This window comes from Rhipicephalus microplus, chromosome 2 (genome assembly GCF_043290135.1).
Source record: "Rhipicephalus microplus isolate Deutch F79 chromosome 2, USDA_Rmic, whole genome shotgun sequence".
NCBI classification, from domain to species: Eukaryota; Metazoa; Arthropoda; class Arachnida; order Ixodida; family Ixodidae; genus Rhipicephalus; species Rhipicephalus microplus.
In genome coordinates this window covers 105,043,957-105,063,152 of record NC_134701.1, presented here as the reverse complement: position 1 = coordinate 105,063,152, position 19,196 = coordinate 105,043,957, and the positions used below count along the sequence as shown (strand labels likewise).

General features: G+C 43.5%; 1 protein-coding gene across 1 annotated transcript in view; it reads right to left on the bottom strand.

The window, feature by feature from the left end:
* LOC142796339 (cell adhesion molecule Dscam1-like) overlaps positions 1-19,196 on the bottom strand; it is a 198,069-nt gene that overhangs the window by 38,267 nt on the left and 140,606 nt on the right. The window contains exons 9-11 of the mRNA XM_075886697.1: positions 7,190-7,594; positions 5,364-5,525; positions 1,909-2,196 (exon numbers count right to left, since the gene is read on the bottom strand). Of these exons, the coding sequence (XP_075742812.1) occupies positions 1,909-2,196; positions 5,364-5,525; positions 7,190-7,594 (855 nt within the window). The remainder of the gene's footprint in view (positions 1-1,908; positions 2,197-5,363; positions 5,526-7,189; positions 7,595-19,196) is intronic.

The window sequence follows — 19,196 nt, the reverse complement described above, 5'->3', positions numbered from 1 at the left end:
AGAAAAAAACTGCAGCGTCTGCCCTCTCCCAATTATGAGAGCACCAGCTCTCCACTGAGGGCGCCAAGGTGTTTGCTGAAATCTCAGTAAATTCCTTTCTGCACATGCTCGTTTATTTTGTTTTGCTTCGTCATTGCTTTCAGCTGCGGAAAATGCTCAACTCGGGTTACCGGCTGCCTGCAACTATACTCTCCTTTCCCGCCTATTCGCCTTAACCGCACAACACGCGACAGTCGCTGGCTGAAGAACTATTGACGTTCTCTCTCTTTTTTTGTTTGAATTTGGTCATTCTGCTGACTCAGCAGTGTTCAGTTGAACTCATGTGCAATTATGCGGATGCAACTATGCATCGCAGACTGACAGGACTGACTTTTACTGCAAATCGAAGCATAGTGAAATACTCCTTAAAAGTAGAGTGGTGTTTTGGGCACTAGCATGCTGGTGGTGTTACTTCCTTTCGCACATGAGGGGATGAGGACACAGAGCGTCTAACGCTTCAACATTTCGCCATGTTCTGTCCCTTCCTGGTACCGAAAGCTACACGAAATCTCACTCAATATTTATCCAACGCGATTGCGAAGGGTTCCTTTATCTTTGCTAAACGCCAACATTACCTGAGATCTAACAGACATGAAAGCGAAAAAAAGTAGAGGGCATGTTACATATAATACTTAGCATCCAATCCTTCATGACAACTTTGCAGCGCAAAACAAGATGGACAAAGTAAGAAGGTACAAACAAAACGCAAACTGAAACTTAGTTTAATGGTTTATATACAAGAAAGACGATGTGAAAATAAGGATAGCGAGGGAAGGAAAAACATCAGGTGTAGTCATCATGTGCACACAAAAAACGCGATACAGCTGGTAGTGATCCATCCTCGTGTTACTCTCCTTTTGCACCATCTTTTCTTGTATTTACCTCTGCTACAATTGAACCCATGTTGAGGTTCGCGCTTACCTCCTACTTTGTTCCGTTTGTTTGCGGTGCCAAGTAGTGATATTGAAGCTATACGAACTATCCGGCCTTGAGAAGCTTGTAAGGTGACCTAAAACGTAACTTGACGTGACCATTGACCAAACCTGCTACCCACGAATGAAGGCATATACGCCATATAGTGGACTAGGGTATGACGGCCACTGCAGCTTAGTTGGTACAACATCGGACTTTTTCGATGGTCGCAGACACTCTCCCTACCAACGGAAAGTTGCATTTCTCGTTTCACATTTGCATTGCATCGCAAGCAATATACATACCTTCCAATAAAGTTTAATTGCCGTTTTTGTCTTTTCATTCTTCATAATACTAATCTCATGAATACCTACGTATCATTTTACGTTCAATAATTATGGCTATCGGCAACATTGGCTACAACCTTTTCATTCAGACTAAAAGATGGCCTACGATTGGCTTAATCATTGCAGTCGAACTCTCTTTCAGTCTGGAACTTCGAAACCAACGTATTAGACCTAACTATGCGTCCCTTCTCGGTGCACCTGCCTTGTCTTCGTAACTATTCTGCAATTATCACGCAGTATCTGCTATAACCATAGCTCCGCCAACGACACCTGTTCTGCTCTTACAAATAGCTAATGCAATATTGATTGCCAACAGATGTCCGCGATAAGGCGTTCCTGACTGTTGAGTTGACTGATTATGAATATTGAGAAAACACTAGCGCAAAACGCACAAAGACAAGATGATTACACACAGAAAACACATCCAACTCTTTGTACTCGCCTTCTGCTTGTTCGAACAGAGTAAACATATTCCTCATTTTCCTGTATATATGCTATTCAGTCCGCACGGCTGCCTTCGGTATTCGCAATGTTCTAGTCTTACGCACCACCGAGAATAAGGCTCATGGGTTGCGGTTACTGGTTCAATACCCCGACATGGCATTCTCACCGTGCACGACGAGTTCCACACTTCGGTTGACAGATGAAGCGTCATTCGAGACGAAGCACGTGTACTCGCCGTGGTCCGCGAATCGCACCCGACCGATCTTGATGATTGACGAGTCGTCCGTGGTCTCGATCACTCGCTCGCCGTGAGAACTGATCCTGAGGCCGTTCTTCAGCCATCGGAAGCGCAAAGGAGGATCGCCCTTGGACACGGAGCACATGAGTCGAGATCGACTACCTTCTTCCACTTTTACGACGTCCGGAAAGAAATGCTCATCGATTGTTGGAGCCACTGCGTATGAGAAAAAAGCGTGTACAAACTCTGGTTTATAATTTTTTCACTTGTTTGATTTGCACAAAAATGAATCGTTGTCTAATATTACTATAAAAGACTTCTTAATAGAAAAACAATGTCCACAATAAGGGACAATCGTGCGTAATAGTGCAATAGTATGAACAGTAAAATTCAGGGCAAAACAACGATGACGTACGACATCACGCTTGCGTTCTGTATTTTTTCCAGAGCAGTTTCAAGAGCAGGCATGGCTCTGTGGTAGATTACCTCATTGCCACGCAAAAGTCTTGCGTTAGATTCCAGACAGTATTCTTGCATAAGTCGGGTGCATGCTGCGGATGTCAGTTTCTGTTGAAGTTCTTAGGATTAATATACTAATGTATGCCCTCACCGTCCAGGAGTAAATATAAACTGTTAACACTTGCGGCACATACTCGCACACCGTGAACAGTAGTATACGGGTACATACCACACCTGCTTATGGGAAAGGGCCTGACGATGTATGCGAAAGCACTTTCACATTCTTTCTTTCATAATCAGACAGTCATATTTCTCAAACTCTCTTAACATCCCGTACTACTTTCTGTCTGCACCACGTTAGAGGTGACCACAAGAGCACCTAGACGCAGGCGGCCAGATAAATAAATACATACGTAGATATAAACGATGAAAGTGCATGCACTTCGCATTTCAAAGTCTCACTTTCAATTGTTACTTGACCTGTGGGGCGTTAAGACGAGTAGAGTGTTTCATCGTCATTAAATGGCGCACATATTGAGACTATCGTGATAAGACTTGCGATGAGCTCCGAACCAAGTTAGCAGATATTTGTATAACGATAATTCACACAAATATATATATATATATATTTATATATATATATATATATATATATATATATATATATATATATATATATATATAAATATTTATATATATATATATATATATATATATATATATATTTATATATATATATATATATATATATATATATATATATATATATATATATTTACTCTCTGAATTGATGATAGGAAAGAACAAGATATGTGAAAATAATTATTGCTCTCCTCAATCGCCTACGGAACCTACTTCAGTTAAAACTACTCAGTTCAAGATGCGTTTATTTTATTGAGACCCTTCATTCCAACCTTTAAATTGCGTATTAGTGGCTCTCTATATAAATATGACTTCAATCAGCTGTACATATAAGGCACTTGAAAAAAAAGGCATGCTTGTGCGCAACACGCAGTACAGTCACAGCGAAAGCTGGTAGAGGGCCTTTCTGAAGCCCTTTCAAAATATTCTTTAGTAACTGCTACAAAAAAACTTGCAGGGTACCCACTACTCAATATTTCATCTATATTGTAGTGTAGTAGGCAAGCAATAATTATGTAATTCTTCGTTATTATTTGCAAAACCGTGCGGCTTGCTACACAAGCAATAAATTTTGTGCAACTTCTTGATGTTGTGGCTGACGAGGATGAATAAATACAGCTGACACTTTTGTAATGGAATAGCGTATTCGATGACCCACTCGCTACCCCATTCACATTGTATGACACCTCGTGTTTTCTTTGCCGTTCTGAAATAATTTATTACTCATTAAAACGAGAGTTTTTTCCTGGTAACAAAGCTGCGTAAGGTCACTTTGCAAAGCTTGAACCACCAACGGGGCTCAGTCGTAGAAAGCTGGGCTGGAACGCAGGTGACCCGAGTACGAGTTTTGTTGGTTCATTGGTAAGTTCCATTTACTTGGCTTTTTTTCCCCCTTATTTCGTGTGACATTGGTTATGGACGCCAAAAGCGATAGCGACTGACAACTATGCTGCGCGCCGCTCATTTTCTGCTCTCGTAAGAGCTTTGGCTGTAGAAAAATTGATATCTTCCCCCGTGTCTTCCTCGCACATATGTGCCTGGGCAGTACTTCAATGCAGCCGAATAAGTTTTCTGCTGTTGTAAGTTCAGCCTCGGAAACCGCTGATAGGTTGCGCCATCGCTGTGAAATGGATCCGCTGTGCAAACAAGATGCGCGAAGAACCATGACAGCAGCCAGCCCAATTGGTAAATAAATAAGGGCGCAGCCATCGCAATTATAAAGGTTGAACGTTTCGCATTTCGTGTTCCTAACACAAAACGCACACGTATACTAAAGGACAAACGTGATAGCGGCGTGATAGAGAGTAAACATAGTGCCTCGAAGTTGGCCATGCTATCCCGCCCTTCATGATGACGTTATGCAGAGAGGCACAGAGCTCAGATAGCGCAATATAGCTTGCGGAAGTCATGTCGAGTCCGAAGATTAGCTGTATAAGTTAGCAATCATGCATGTACAGCTGTACGAGCTAGGCATTTGTCTGCGTCTCATAAACGCTGATGAATGCCACGCATGCCGCCAGTTCTACATGCACCATATTTCATTAAGGCCACGGCCATACCATCAGCAGTTATGTTTCATGTAATGGTACACATATTGTTTTTACCCTTTGATGCATAAATTGAAGTATATGTAATTGTGAAGATACGCAGCTTGTTTTTACTTCTTTCAACTAAAAAAATATATTTGGAGAATTCTAAGCCCCACTTTTCTGCTATGTCGAGTCCTCGGTTGTATGCGCCCGTTACAACTGAGCTCAAAAGCGAAATCAGTAGCAAATATTTTTAATTACTCTACTATAAAAAAATTAGGCGTTATGACCGAAAGCACACAGTAATCGTGCAAATACGGTATATAAAAGTATATATTTGAATGAAGCTGGTTCACTGTTTCCAAAGTGTGGAAATCTCGTCAAAAAGGCGTGGCTTTCAGAGTGTTATATAACAAGAAACTGTCAGTATTTCAGGGTTCACATCAATGGCGTTCAGAGCGCAATTACATTCTTTACTACACTATAGAAATACCACGTTACTCCATCGCCAAGCCCCGACAATCTTATAATCGGGAAGACGAAAATACAGTAATAACCTTCCTGTATGCTTGAACGCATCTGCGTGCAACGAATATCATATGAAATATAAATCCACCTATACTTGAACACAATGTTAGAGTAATGAGAAGCGATGGTGCTTTTTCTTCTGAACAAACTTTGGGACAGTAACTTAGCTTGTTTAAATCATTTTTGGAATCGATTTACATAACTCATTTTTTAATGTAAACTTACCAACCACTGAGACGTAAGTCGAACCACTGGCAACGAGTTGTGAATGTCCCGTGATGGCGCAGGTGTATTCGCCTTCGTCGGCAAACTTAAGCGCCTGTTGTACAAGAAGGCGCCCTCTGTTGTCCACAGATTGCCGATAGTTTACTGGAAGCACCATCCCCGCTGCAAACAAAGAGCATAAACGAAGAGAATTAAGACAATGCGTAGAGAAGTCAATCAGGTATAGTTTGAATGAGCACTGCGCGTAGCTACGCCAAATGCTAGTGCGCTGTTTTCGATTACATTTAGAGTATCGAGCAAGTAGCTGAATATATATATATATATATATATATATATATATATATATATATATATATATATATATATATATATATATATATATATATATATATATATATATATATATATATATAAAGAGAGAGAGAAAGGGAGAGAGAGAGAGAGAGGAAGGAAGAGAGATAAAGGGAAGAGTTCGAAAACACTGTACTAGCGAATGCGTCGCATCCGCATTCCTTCCCGCCACTGTCTAAGTGAATACACCACCTTGAGTATAACTATCTATGGGTTCCCGCTAAATAACTGGGTAAGAAAGGTGGCTAACCTATCTCTCCTATAAAATCAAGCAAAGGGAAGTGCATGGATATCACGTTTTTGTCGAGTGCAATATGTCATGACGTGGTCAGCGCGAATCGGAAAAGACGGCGAAGCCAAGCCCAACACCCTCCGCCTAGTCGACTGCGTAAGCGGCTAGAGAAATGCGGTCGATGTTACGCGGGCAATGCTATCTCGTATCTTCAAGCAAGGCCTCCATCACACTTCATGAGATGCCGTTGGCCCGAGTAAATGAGGAGGCCATAACTTCAGCAGTGCAGATGTTTGCAGATAACGCGGCATGCCGAGGTTGACGTCACCGCGTTTACTCATCGTCTAAAAAAGTCCAGCGGCCGTAACCGCTTTCTTTCGTTGCCAAAAAGCGCTATTTGCGTTTAAATTTGCAACTGTTACGTCACTTTTTGAATTCAGCGGGGATCAGATGGTTCTTACGATCTTCGAAGTAACTTTTTTTTAATGCTCTAACTTCTCCTAAGCATTTTGTTGTGCTGGGTAGTACGAAGTGCAAGTTTCAACATCATGAAGCAGTAAGCGATTCGTTCGTTTTTTTAACGCTTGCTTCGCTCTCACAACACTACACAAGTGCGTCGATTGTTTTGGTGTTGAATACAAAAACTACAATGAAGGAGTCAACAATTACCTGAACTCACACAACCATGATTCGTGGCACTGTAAAATTTACGCCTTGTAAAATTTACGTAATAACAGTCACATCACAAAATGGCATCATCACGCAATGGGTAGTCACGTGACATGTGTAGTTGTACTCAGTACATTAAGCAAAAAAGGTATTACCTCCAGCAAAGCGTACAATTAGCCCGCCGGCCAAACTTTGGTCGAAACAAGCTCTGCTGATAGTTCCAGTTAAGGCCGGAGTGAACAAGCGCGAGCAGACACGCTAGCACGCCTTCCTAGTCCCGGCGTGTTCCATTCTTCCACCTCTAGAGCAAGCGGTGCACTTTGTTGTGTAATTGCGTAAAAGATGAATGCCGGAAGACCGCTGTTTTGTATGACGCCGAATGGTTAGTCTGTTATGCTGCGGAAGCGCACACCTAGAAGGCGCTCGCGAAAACCGTTTCCGGAAGACACATGATGCCTCTCACGGAATATGATGCCCAGTTAACCAAAGTTTTTTTTTTTTCCCTTCCGTCCCATCGGTCAAACTTTCACTGGGTTTATACCACAGATACAAGCCTAAGCTTCACACTGCTCACCTTTCCGCCACACCAGGGACTCTATGGGATAACCGCCGTACGGGCACCGTAGTGTCAGCAGGGTTCCTGATACCACAGTGACGTTGCGGAGTGGTCGCACAAAGGGCGCTCCTTCGACGTCCACTCTGGCCGAATGAGCGTCGGTGGCGATGTCATTTCGTGCAACGCAGCTGTACTCCCCACTGTCCTCAAGTCTGGCGTCTGAGATGTTCAGCACAGACTGCACATCAGAAGCAGAGCGCTCGGCGGTGATCCTGAGTCTTTGAGATGGATAGAGAAAGTCGCCGTCGATTGCCCAGCTGATCTCGGGCGTCGGGCTGCCACGGGCACGGCACCGAAGCGTTACAGCATCCCCTCGTTTCACGGTCACCGATCCGAAAGTCTCCTCCAGTGTTGGTGACATGTCTGCGCTGGCAGAATCAGAAAGAACCCATGTGGGAAGTAGAACTTTAGCCACCGTAGAAGCTCTACCTGCACTAAATACAGTAGCAACCCGAATAACAAGAACATTTATTGGCACTTGAGGATAGCAAAACACTTCAAATGATAAAAATTTCCCTGAATATTGACATGTGTGGTCCTTTTTCATCCATTTCACAAGAGTTTCGTTAATATAAATCTTGCAATAAGTTTTTGTGAGTTTTACAAGTGAAGTTGCTTCACCAAAAATTGTGTTACACTATCAAGTTCCTTTTTTTTTTTGACAAGAGTCTTTTGTTACTAGCACGACTATTTAGGTTTTTTCAACAAATCATTAGGTGCCTTTATAAAACTAGATTTTCTTTTGTAGAAATGTTTAAGAAACACCTTACCAATCACACTTTTTTGGCGCTGATTACAAAGGAGATTTGCGGAAGAAGCGCATCTGGATTCCGTACGAACTCGCTGCAACATTTAAAGACGAGATCTGATCTCCTCATTTAAACAGTGAAATGACATAGCCGGTCTCTTTCAGAGAGGAACCCTGGGAAGAGCTAATGTAAATTTATCGGCAGTCACAATATCAGGGAGCCTTTGTGAGTGAAAGATCATTCACTCAGGCGGTGTTCGTTAGCGTGACCAGTAATAAAACTGCAGCTAGAGTGACGTTCACACCCTACGTATATAAAAAACGATCAGTGCTGAGAGCAGATGAGAGAAACGTTGCATTACGGCTAATGCTCGCGCTGATGCACAGAATCACCTCATTATTTAGGATTCAGCACACTAAGCTACGGGGAGCATCGAGAAAGCAAAACGATAAAATGATTATCTCGTATCGCCCAACCAAACATATGTTGCAAAAGGGGAACAGATGGGGGCTAGATTCCGTTAGTGACAGATAAATACAAATGCAAGCTGCTTATCACATCCGCTGCTGTTGGAGGTAAAGAGTAGATATCACCGTGTGTGCTTATCGCGTTCTTCTTAGCTGCTGAGTTTGCTTTCGTGCGCTATTTGTCATTGTGCCACGCTAGTTAAAGAATAAAACAAAAAAGACGTAGGCGTTACCCGACTTACAAGCTTGAGTGGCATTATAAAGTGGTTATTTACAGTCATTACACCATCAGAGACAGCGTACACAGTCAAGTACCAGACGTTTTGTTCACTTGGTTTGGTTTTGTTTGGTTTGGTTTGGTTTGGTTTGGTTTTTTATGGCGCATAGGCAGCTTAAGCCATCATGCACCAAACGCATGGTATGATTCCCTTAAAATGTTGGGATGCCTCGTCGAGTCCTTGCCAAGGCAAGGCCCTTGAGGATACCAACCAGGTCCAAAAAACCTCGATCGTCTTCTCAAAAGTGGGAAGCCCTACGAGGTGTTTTTTGTGTATTTAGACGATGCAGGGTAAAAGTTTAGAGTTTGTCTAAAAATCCTGCTTCTTTTAGGAAGCTAAAAACTGCCGAGTTATCAACAAGCGAGTTTTCACTTATAAGCAGCGCCAGATGAAGAGGTATATATGCTCGTTGTAAAATACAATAAAATGTTTTTCCGTAATCACTCCAATTTAGTGGATGACAGTAAAATATTATTTACTGATACCTCACCTCCAAATTTCGGACCCATAGGTTTGTCCTCTTTTGCTATTAAGTTAATATGAGTGAGGTGCGCGTGTCCATGCGAAAACGACATAAAACTACTCCTATGAACCGTTCCTGGTGTGAGCAGGACTTCCATTCTTCTAAGGTGGGTTTCACTAGGTGGAGCTTGTTTTCTGTTTCTGAATGCCATCTTGTTTGCCATGCAATTCTGTGTTTGCGGTGTACTGATTTTATAACATCTTTGTAGGGAATGCTGACGTTCTTTATTTCTCCACGCTGTGCTTTTGCTGCACATTCATCTGCCTTCTCGTTTCCACAGAATCCGACGTGGCTCGGTACCCAGCAAAGCTCTATGTTGTGTCCCTGTTCTATAACAATTATTATGTTGTGTGGGATGTCATCTACACTGGTACAAACGCGTTTCTCGAATGAAGGTCTCTTTGTACACCTATTAAGTCTGTGTGTAATATACTTTTCTCGATGTTTTCTTTTTTGATTCTGTCCCCGCTATTGAGACAGCGTAGCATTCTGCGGTAAATACGGATGTGTTTTGCGTTTGCCGAACTGTATGTTTCCAATAATTCTGTATAACCGCGTTTCCAACATATCGTGTCGATTTGGAACTACCTGTGTAAAATGCTGTGTCTCGCATATTTTGCCTGAAGTGCTAGGAATTTTTGCAGTATAAGCTCGCGCGGGGTTCCCTTTCTTCTAAATTCAGTCAGGGTGAAGACGCACACAGAGGGGAGGCAGTACCAAGGTGGGAGTGCATTGGGTCTCTGAGCAATCATCGGCAACGTGTCCTTTATATTTAAATCTTGGCACTTCACTTCAAATCTGAGAAGCAGCGGCCTGATTGCTTAGGGTTTGTTAATAAATAGTGTTCTGGGTGGCCATTGATTAACTATAGAGTGACAAAGGCAGTTGGCTATTAATCGAATCTTTAGAACTTATGAGCATGTGAGCATGATTATTCTGTCTCCCAGTGGTGGTTCATTTGCCTTTACATACAGACTTTTTATTGGTGACGTCTTAAATGCACCGGTTTTGAGGCGCCGACCTTGATTGTGTACCGGAGCCAGCTGTTTCAGATACAATTTTCTCGCTGCTCTATACACTATACTACCATAATCTAGACAGGATCGTATACCAGAGCAGTAAATTTGTTGTAGACCTGTCCTACTTGAACCCCAGCGTTTTCGTGACAGGACCTCCAGTATGTTCAGAGTTCGGGATGCTTTTTTCTTCAACGTTTTTGTGTGTGGATGGAGTGTAAGTTTCTTATCAAATACTATGCCCCAAAACATGTTTTTTCTTTACTGGTAGTTCGGTTTGATTTAGGTGTAATGTAGGGTCTGTCTGTATGCCTCGTTTGAGAGAGAAGAGAATGGCCACGGTTTTTTGTGCAGAAAAGCGGGAACCATTACTGTATGACCATGTTGTTATTTTGTTAATCGCTAACTGCACTTGTCTTTTACATGTAGATGTGTTGCAGGATGTGCCAGTTATTTGGAGGTCGTCGACGTAGAGTGAGTACATGATGAACCTGGGTATTACTTTGCTGATCGAGTTCATATTTATGACAAATAGTGCTGTGCCTAAAATGCACCTTTGGGGCACTCCATTTTCTTGAGAGAAACTTTTGGATAGTGTTGAACCTATACGCAACTAGAATGAACGGTCCATTAGGAAGTCGTTGAGGCAGTTCAACATTCTTCTGCGGATTCCTAGTTCAGCCAGATCCTGGAGAATTCCGAACCTCCAGGTGGTGTCGTATGCCCTTTGTAAATCAAAAACTATAAAAAATTCCACGTACAATGGAAATCTGTGATATGCGAAGCACGAAAGTGTCAGGTTGATATACCACTTTAAAATGAGCACAACATTACAAAGCGGAGGTAAATTATGCCGTTCATGACTTCCTTGTCAGGATTATCATGTTTGAACGTGTCATTAACCTTCGTGATCTTATCACGACACCTGATTCGAAATTTGGTTTATGTGGGGCTACCGAAATGGCTCAAGTGCATCATCATGTGCCAATACACTCCGACGCAACGTTGACGCACGCGCAGTCTAAGCACAGCGACGCTGCGCTGGTGAAACGCGAGAACTCTATAGTCTGACGCCAGGCGCGACCCGCGTCCGTCAGCGTGGCCCCGCGGCAACTGGCGCTAAGTGCGACTTGGTGTGACGTTACCCAGACAGCACTGCTTCTGCCACTCTCTGTTAAAGAGGGACGCGGGCAGTGCTCAAACGCGCAGGTGTCTTAGAAACGCAGTGCGATGCGCACCTGCAAGTATGAGGCAGGCAGATTGGCGCCTAGCGTGGCATCTCCCTCGTGACAGGACGAAACGAACACCGGCGCGCACGCGCAGCAGGTCCCGTCGAAGTGTATTGATGGCTTGAGTGTGAAATGTAGTCATGTTCTTACATGACACGCATCTCATGATTATCATATTTGCACCAGTCACATACCTTCGTCATCTATTTGCGTCAGGTAATACCAAATTTGGTATACGTGAAGCTAGCGAAACGACCACGAGCGCATCATGAGCGTGGCATGTAGTCATGTCCTAACATGACACGCATCTCATTACTATCATGTTTGCACCAGTCATATGCCTTCGTCATGCATTCACGTCTCGTAATACCAATTTCGGTATACGTAAAGCTAGCGGAACGACCGCGAGCGCACCGTGAGCGTGGCGTGTAGTCTTGACTCATGACTTACATGAAAAGCATGTCATGATTTTTGAGTTAAAGTCTGCCGCTTGCGTTCGCCATGCAGTCAAGTCATACCAAACCAGTTTTGCAACATGTCTTGTGAACGAAACCACCACGAGAGCAGCAAGACCGTGAAATATAAATCATGACATTTTTTGACATAAATGTCATAATTTTCATTTATGACTAGTCACTTACACTTGTAATATAGACACGTTATGCCTTACCAAGTTTGGTATCGATACCAATAATGAAACGGCCACGAGAGCCAAAAGTTGTAAGCGGATAGATGGATAGATAGATAGATAGATAGATAGATAGATAGATAGATAGATAGATAGATAGATAGATAGATAGATAGATAGATAGATAGATAGATAGATAGATAGATAGATAGATAGATAGATAGATAGATAGATAGATAGATAGACAGACAGACAGACAGATAGATAGATAGATAGATAGATAGATAGATAGATAGATAGATAGATAGATAGATAGATAGATAGATAGATAGATAGATAGATAGATAGATAGATAGAAACGCTCAATGTCACCAAAGTTCACTAATCAATGCTTCGCATTTAAAAGGCGGCCAGACAAATTTGTTTGTGTACAAAGGTTTCACGGACGGTGTGTTCAAGTCGTACTAGGTGGTCGGTTGTGCAGCACGATTTCTTAAAACCGCATAATAAATATTGAGGAGTTTGCGTGATTCTAATACGAATGACAGCCTAATATTAACAACACTTTCGAAGGACTTTGCCAGACAGCTGGTTAAAGCTATGGGTCTGTAGCTACTAGCACTGGTTGGTGCCTCTCCTGGTTTCAAAAATGGAAGGCTTCAGGTAATTTTCTGTATATCAAAACTTGGTTGAACAATGGTAAATGTATTTCTACGGCGCGTTCGGAGAGATGGGCTAACATTTCAAAGTGTATCTCGTCCGGTTCTGGTGCAGTTGGCTTGCCTGCAGTCAGTACTGTGCGTATTTCTTGATAAGTAATTAAGCCGTTGTATGATTCGTTTGTGTTTTCACTTGTTGGAAACTTTGCTTTTCGGCTGCGTGTTTCTGTTTCAGAAATGATTGTGTACAACGTGACGAGCTGGAAACAGCATAGAAGAATTCCCCTAAAATATTTGCCTGTTACTTAATAGTTGTCTCTACGCCAGGAGGCGTCAGCAACGGTACAGCGAACCGAGAAAACTTGCCGTCTAACTTCCAGTCCCGTTCCCACATTTCTTTTGACGCGGTGGTGTTGTTTACGGAAGAGATGTGCTTTTGCCACGATGCTTTTTCAGTGTTGCGACGAATGTATCTGGCCTTGGCTCTGGCTTATTTAAAACTTACAAAGTTTTCCGGCATTGGGTACCTGCAAAAGGTCCCCCAAATCTTATTTTGCTCCTTTTTAGCTTGTTTTCAATCGTAAGTTCACCATGTTTTTCGATTTTCTTTTGCGTGTCAAGATGTCTGAGGGATAGGTAGCCGGGAAGCTGTTACGATGCAGTTTGTAATACATTCATTTCGTTCCTCTATGTTGAGGGCTTCTGTCGCAAGTTTTTCTAGGCAAGCCTTTTCTTCGAAGAGGGCCCAGTCAGCGAAATGCAGCTTCCAACAACGTGGTTTTTATTTATTGACTTGAGGTGATGTTGTTTGGCTGATTAGTATGGGCAGATGATCGCTTCCACATGGGTCATTTACGACATCCACTTAAGATTCATAAAAACAGAGAGTGAACAAAATGAAAGTCTATGCAGCTCATTTTTCTTGGGCTAGGAGAGCAGTAGGTTAATTTTCCTCTATCAAGTAGGCATATATTATTGCTCAATGAAAAAATTTCAATCATTTGGCTTCTAATGTCAGTTTTTTCACTACCCCAAAAAAACGGAGTGTGCATTAAAATTTCTGACCTCAAAGAATGGCTCTGACAGCTGTTCTATAGGGTGTTCTAAATCAGAAATGGATATTTTAAGATGTGGCTCCAAGTATGCGCTGCACGATGTAATCGTTTTAAATGTGTGTATGGTGGCCGCCACGACTTCTATTCTGGTTCTATGTTTGTGTTCTCGCGCTGGCACTCCACTCTTGACTATAATTGCAACACCACCTGAGAGCCTACTTGCCTGCTCTCGGTCGTGCCGGAATACACTGTAGCTTTTCAAGATGTTTTTCAAGGAATTACATTTGTTTCTTGTAAACACAAGCCTACTGTTGAAAAAGTGGCTAGTATGTCCTTTATGTCGTTTAAATTATGTTGGAGTCTCCTGCAGTTCCAGTGTATAAAAGCCATCCTCAGCCCAGGAGGCTTTGAAAGCTTTGCTGCGCTTTTTGCGGACAACTGGCCTCAGAGACAAACTTTAGTGTCTTATACTCTTTGATGTTGCCTTTCCTCTGTCGCAATTTTTTTTTTGTAATTTCTCTCTCTCTCTTCGCAACGTTTCTTTTTAACATCTTTCATTCCTCTCACCCCTTTTCTCCAGCACAGGGTAGCCAGCCATTCTAAGAACTGGCTAACCTCCCTGTCTTTCCGCTTAAACTTTCTTCCTCCTCCTCCTCCATGTTGTATGTAACGGTTAGTGTACAACCTAAGTTTTGTTATCAGGCCCTGGGCTTGCGTTTTTTTTTTATCCAAGGAGTCCCGCCATCGTTCCAGCGTCGACAGTCCAGGACTACCCTGACTTCTGTCCATCGCATCGCCTGACATGATGGACGTCCGCCCTGATTGTACGGATTTCTTCACGTTTAGCCCCTCCACATGGAGAGAGGCCTTCAGGCTCGCTGACCCAGAGATTCGCACAGCCTGAGATTGAGATAGTGGTGCAGCGGGAGCTGCGTCCACTTTGGGCGCTGCGTGCCCAGCCCCGACGTCATTCGGTGTGCCCTGGGAAGGCGCTGAAGGCCACTGTGTTGCCGCACCGTGTTGCAGCACAACGGAGTAGCGTTTGCTTTCCATCAACGAAAGACGCTTCCACGTTTCTGTCAAGCTGATGTTTTCCTTAACTTTGAGAGTAACAATCCTTTTTAGGGGTGAAGCTCCTAATAACACCAGTTCATCGCTCGTAGTCGTAGTCGTAGTGTGTAACCAGCGTTACATTTTGACCTCCAAGGTGGTACCGGTGGGAGATTTTTCCTGTGCATTGTCAACAATTAAAAAAATTGCAGCGTGCGCGTTAACTAAGAGCCGAATGCTCCTGTCTCTCATTGCCCATTAGCAGCCATTGGCATAAATATTGAGCACTATCTGACAACAAAGGGTTGTTACTTTATACTCACTGGGTGTAACCTCTTTATTTTAGAAAGGTTTAGCGAGCGTTGAGCCGCAATGTCATAAATACAGTGAACTACTATATACCATGAACTCTAGGTGGTTAAAGGTGGGAGGTAGAGACGCAGCGGAAGCCATCAGAAAGTAAAAACCGAATTCTCCTGTTTCTCATTTCCCATTACCAGCCATTGGCATGTATATTGAGCATTATCTGACAAGAAAAGGTTGCTACATTATTATCGCCGGGCGTAACCTCCTTGGTTTTAGAAAGGTTTAGCGAGCGTTGGGCCGCAGTGGCATGAATACAGTGAACTAGTGTATACCATGAACTCGAGGTGGTTAAAGGTGGGAAGTAGACCCGAAGCGCAAGTCGTAAGAAAGTGTGTGTGTGCCACTTCTAGTTTAGTCCTTGGAATGTCCGCTGGATGGCGGTGCTTCTATATGAGGAATATATGATAAGAAGATGCGAGATGATGGTGCTTGGAGTGTTCAATAGATGGATGAACGGACACACAGACAGATGCAGGAATGGACGCATGAACGGACGCAGGGGCGGATGCGTGGACGAACGCAGGTACGGACGCATGAACAGATGCACGCATGGACGGTTGGATGGACGCATGGATGGTCACACAGATGGACGCATGGACGGATGGAAGCAAGAACGAATAGACAGAAGAATGCTTCACCCACTCTCCATCATTCACTCCGTGGATATGCTGCTATTTTTTTTCTTGTTTCCATATTGGGTAAGCTCGGGAGCGCGCAGGATGACTACCCTCTCAGTTCACACAGTGGTGTGGTTGGACTTCGCAATTTTCGGAAGTGTTTTCGTGAGAGTCACGCTTAGCACATGTGTTTTGGTCTCTGCAGCTCTGTGAGCCATGGCCGTATTGTTGGCATTTAAAGCAGCGTCGGGGGTTTTGTATGTATGGGTGTAGTTTCAGTTGGGTGTATCCAACCCAACTGAAACTTCTGGTAGTATGCTTGATGTGAAAGTAAGAACGAAGTGCTTTGTTTGTATTTCCTTTTTTCTCTTGTGATTTTTATTCCATATACATTTGTGACGTTTTGGTCCTTCAGCCCATTCAGGAGTTCTTCTTCACTTACATATATGAGGTCATCGTCAGAAATGACACCTAAGACAGTATTCAGTGATCGGTGAGTTGTAATAGACACTAGATTGTCTTCGAAGGCAGTGAGTTTTGAAAGGTTCTTATAATAGTGCTTGTACGGTACTTCCAAAAGAAGGTCATCCTTAGCTAGTTTCTTGATTTTACACCTTTGCCTTAAGGTGTTGGTTAGGGTTCTGGATACATTGAAAGGGAGACATGTCTCACTGTTCTTTCTGCGTGCTCGCTATGAATCACATGGAATCTTGAAGATGTTCATTTGCTGTTAGTGAAAAATTTTGATGATAGATCAGTGCGCATCCTTTTTTGAGAGTGGCGATCAGGTGAAAAGACTGGGGAGTCTATCTAGTTTGTGTGTGCTTCAGCCGTAGTAGCAGCCACCCACCATGGAGCCAAACGAGGAGACGGGACAGGGTCTCACGTGCAAGACCTGCCCACGCCAGCTGTATACCACGACTATAACTGAATATGGCTTAACTCATGGTAGTTAGCCCCACAAGGTTAACCCTTGCCGCCAGAGAACAAGGAAGTAAATAGAACAGAGGTGTAGACAGGACCGACAAAATGTGGGGCGGAAAGACGAAGATGTAGGAGAGAGATAGAAAAAGGTGACTGCCGATTTCCCCTGGATGGATCAGCCCAGGGGTGCCGCTTACGTGAAGCCGAGGCTAAAGGGGTGTGTTGCCTCTGCCGGGAGGCCTTAAAGGACCAATCACTTGGCGTCGGTTTACCCCAGGATCCCCTTTCCCCAGATCGGGCTCAGCCAGCACGGCTAGGTGCGGGAGAGGTCAACGCCCCTCGTTAGCTCGGGTACGTGGTGTCACTACACACCAAACTCCTGCTACGCAGACGCCCCTGCGGGAGTTTTGTTCTCACGTATTTCCAGCAATCTAAAAGTCATACAAAGCCATTGACCTACCAGAGTTTATTGTCGCTAGCTAGAGTCCAGCTGGCTTGAATATATTCACATATCTTAAATACAGAGACATATTAAGGAACGCACTTTATCATACATGAAGCAAGTTTTACAGGCAGCATCTCACCATCAACGCAAAATAATTGATTGATATGTGGGGTTTAACGTCCCAAAACCACCATATGATTATGAGAGACGCCGTAGTGGAGGGCTCCGGAAATTTAGACCACCTGGGGTTCTTTAACGTGCACCCAAATCTGAGCACACGGGCCTACAACATTTCCGCCTCCATCGGAAATGCAGCCGCCGCAGCCGGGATCCGAACCCGCAACGCAAAATAAGTTCAGATATTTTGTGCCGCAATTCTTCTAGCCGTCTGTCAAGTTGTACATGCATCACGAAACGAAGATTCATTTACACTTCTGATGGAAGTATCACCTGAAACATTCAATATTATTATGGCTATAATTGATGTGAAGATAAGGCCACATGCTAGACCCTGCGCCTAAAACTTTCACTGGATCGAAGCGCATCGTCGAACACAAATTGCAAAAATAATAAAACTGGATAACTTATCGACATTACGTTTTATGTAATGACTGAAGGGGCCGATTACAAGGTGCGCCTAAAAGCAAACGGAGAAAGAAGCCATAGTTTGGCCGCAAGGGGGAAGCAATGACAGCAATAGCAACAAATGAAAATATCAAGCGAAAAGTGGTGTTTAAACAATTGCAGTGCCAGGTCAAACTGAGGAAAAAACGGCGGCATATCGTAACGATGAATGATGGACGGTGGGGCGAAACATCCATTCGTCCATTCGTTCTTGCTTCCATCTTTTCATGCGTCCGTCTGTGTGACCGTCCGTGCATGCGTCTGTTCGTGCGTCTGCACGTTCATCCGTGCATCCATCTCTGCGTTCGTCCATGCATTCGCCCCTGCGTTCGTCCATGCGTCCATCCATTCGCGCAGCCATCCGTGCGTCCGTCCATGCGTCTGTGTGTCCGTTCGTCCATTTAGTCAGCACTCCAAGTACCATCATCTCACATTTTTTCATTATATATTCCACATATAGAAGCACCGCCGTACAACGGATATTCGAAGGACTAAACAAGAGGTGGCACACGCACAATTTTTTACGGCTTGCGCTTCGTGTCTACTTCCCACATTTAACCACCTCGAGTTCATGGTATATACTACTTCACTGTGTTCTTGGCACGGCGGCCCAACGCTCGCTAAACCTTCTAAAACTAAGGAGGTTACGCCCAGCGAGTATAACGTAGCAACCCTTTCTTGTCAGATAGTGATCAATGTACATGCCATTGGCTGCTAATGGGAAATGAGAGAACGGAGAATTCGGCTTTTAGTTAACGCGCACGCTGCGAATTTTTTATTGTTCAAAAACGCACAGGAGAAAGCTCCCACCGGCACCACCTTGCAGGTCAAAGCGTAGGACATGTTATGCACTACTACGAGGGACGAACGGATGCCCCTTTAAGGAACTTCGCCCCCTAAAAAAAGCGCCTCCTTCCACGAGTGAGTCTGTACTCAAAAGCACTTGCAGCCAGCCATCGACCAAAACGACTGAAAATAAATATCGTTCGCGATGTTTAAGTCTTTCTTTTTGTAAGTGAACCATATGCAAATTTAAACAGTGGCAACGAGATTGAAACTTGCAGAGCGCGGCTCAAAAAGGAAGCACGCACAAAAAGAGCGCACACAAGACGAGCGCGAGCTAACCATGTTCACAGTTCAAACTCATTGACGCACGAAACGTTTAGGCAATTTCAAGATTGAAAGCGTTGTGCCCCAACAAAACGTCCGGTCACCTCATTTACCAGCACCTAAAGTTGAAACTAAAAGGACATTTTCACATTTTTTCAAGGATAAAGAAGTCTCCTATTACTTTTTCATGTGAAAATTACGTGCGTAATGTTGAACACCACCTCT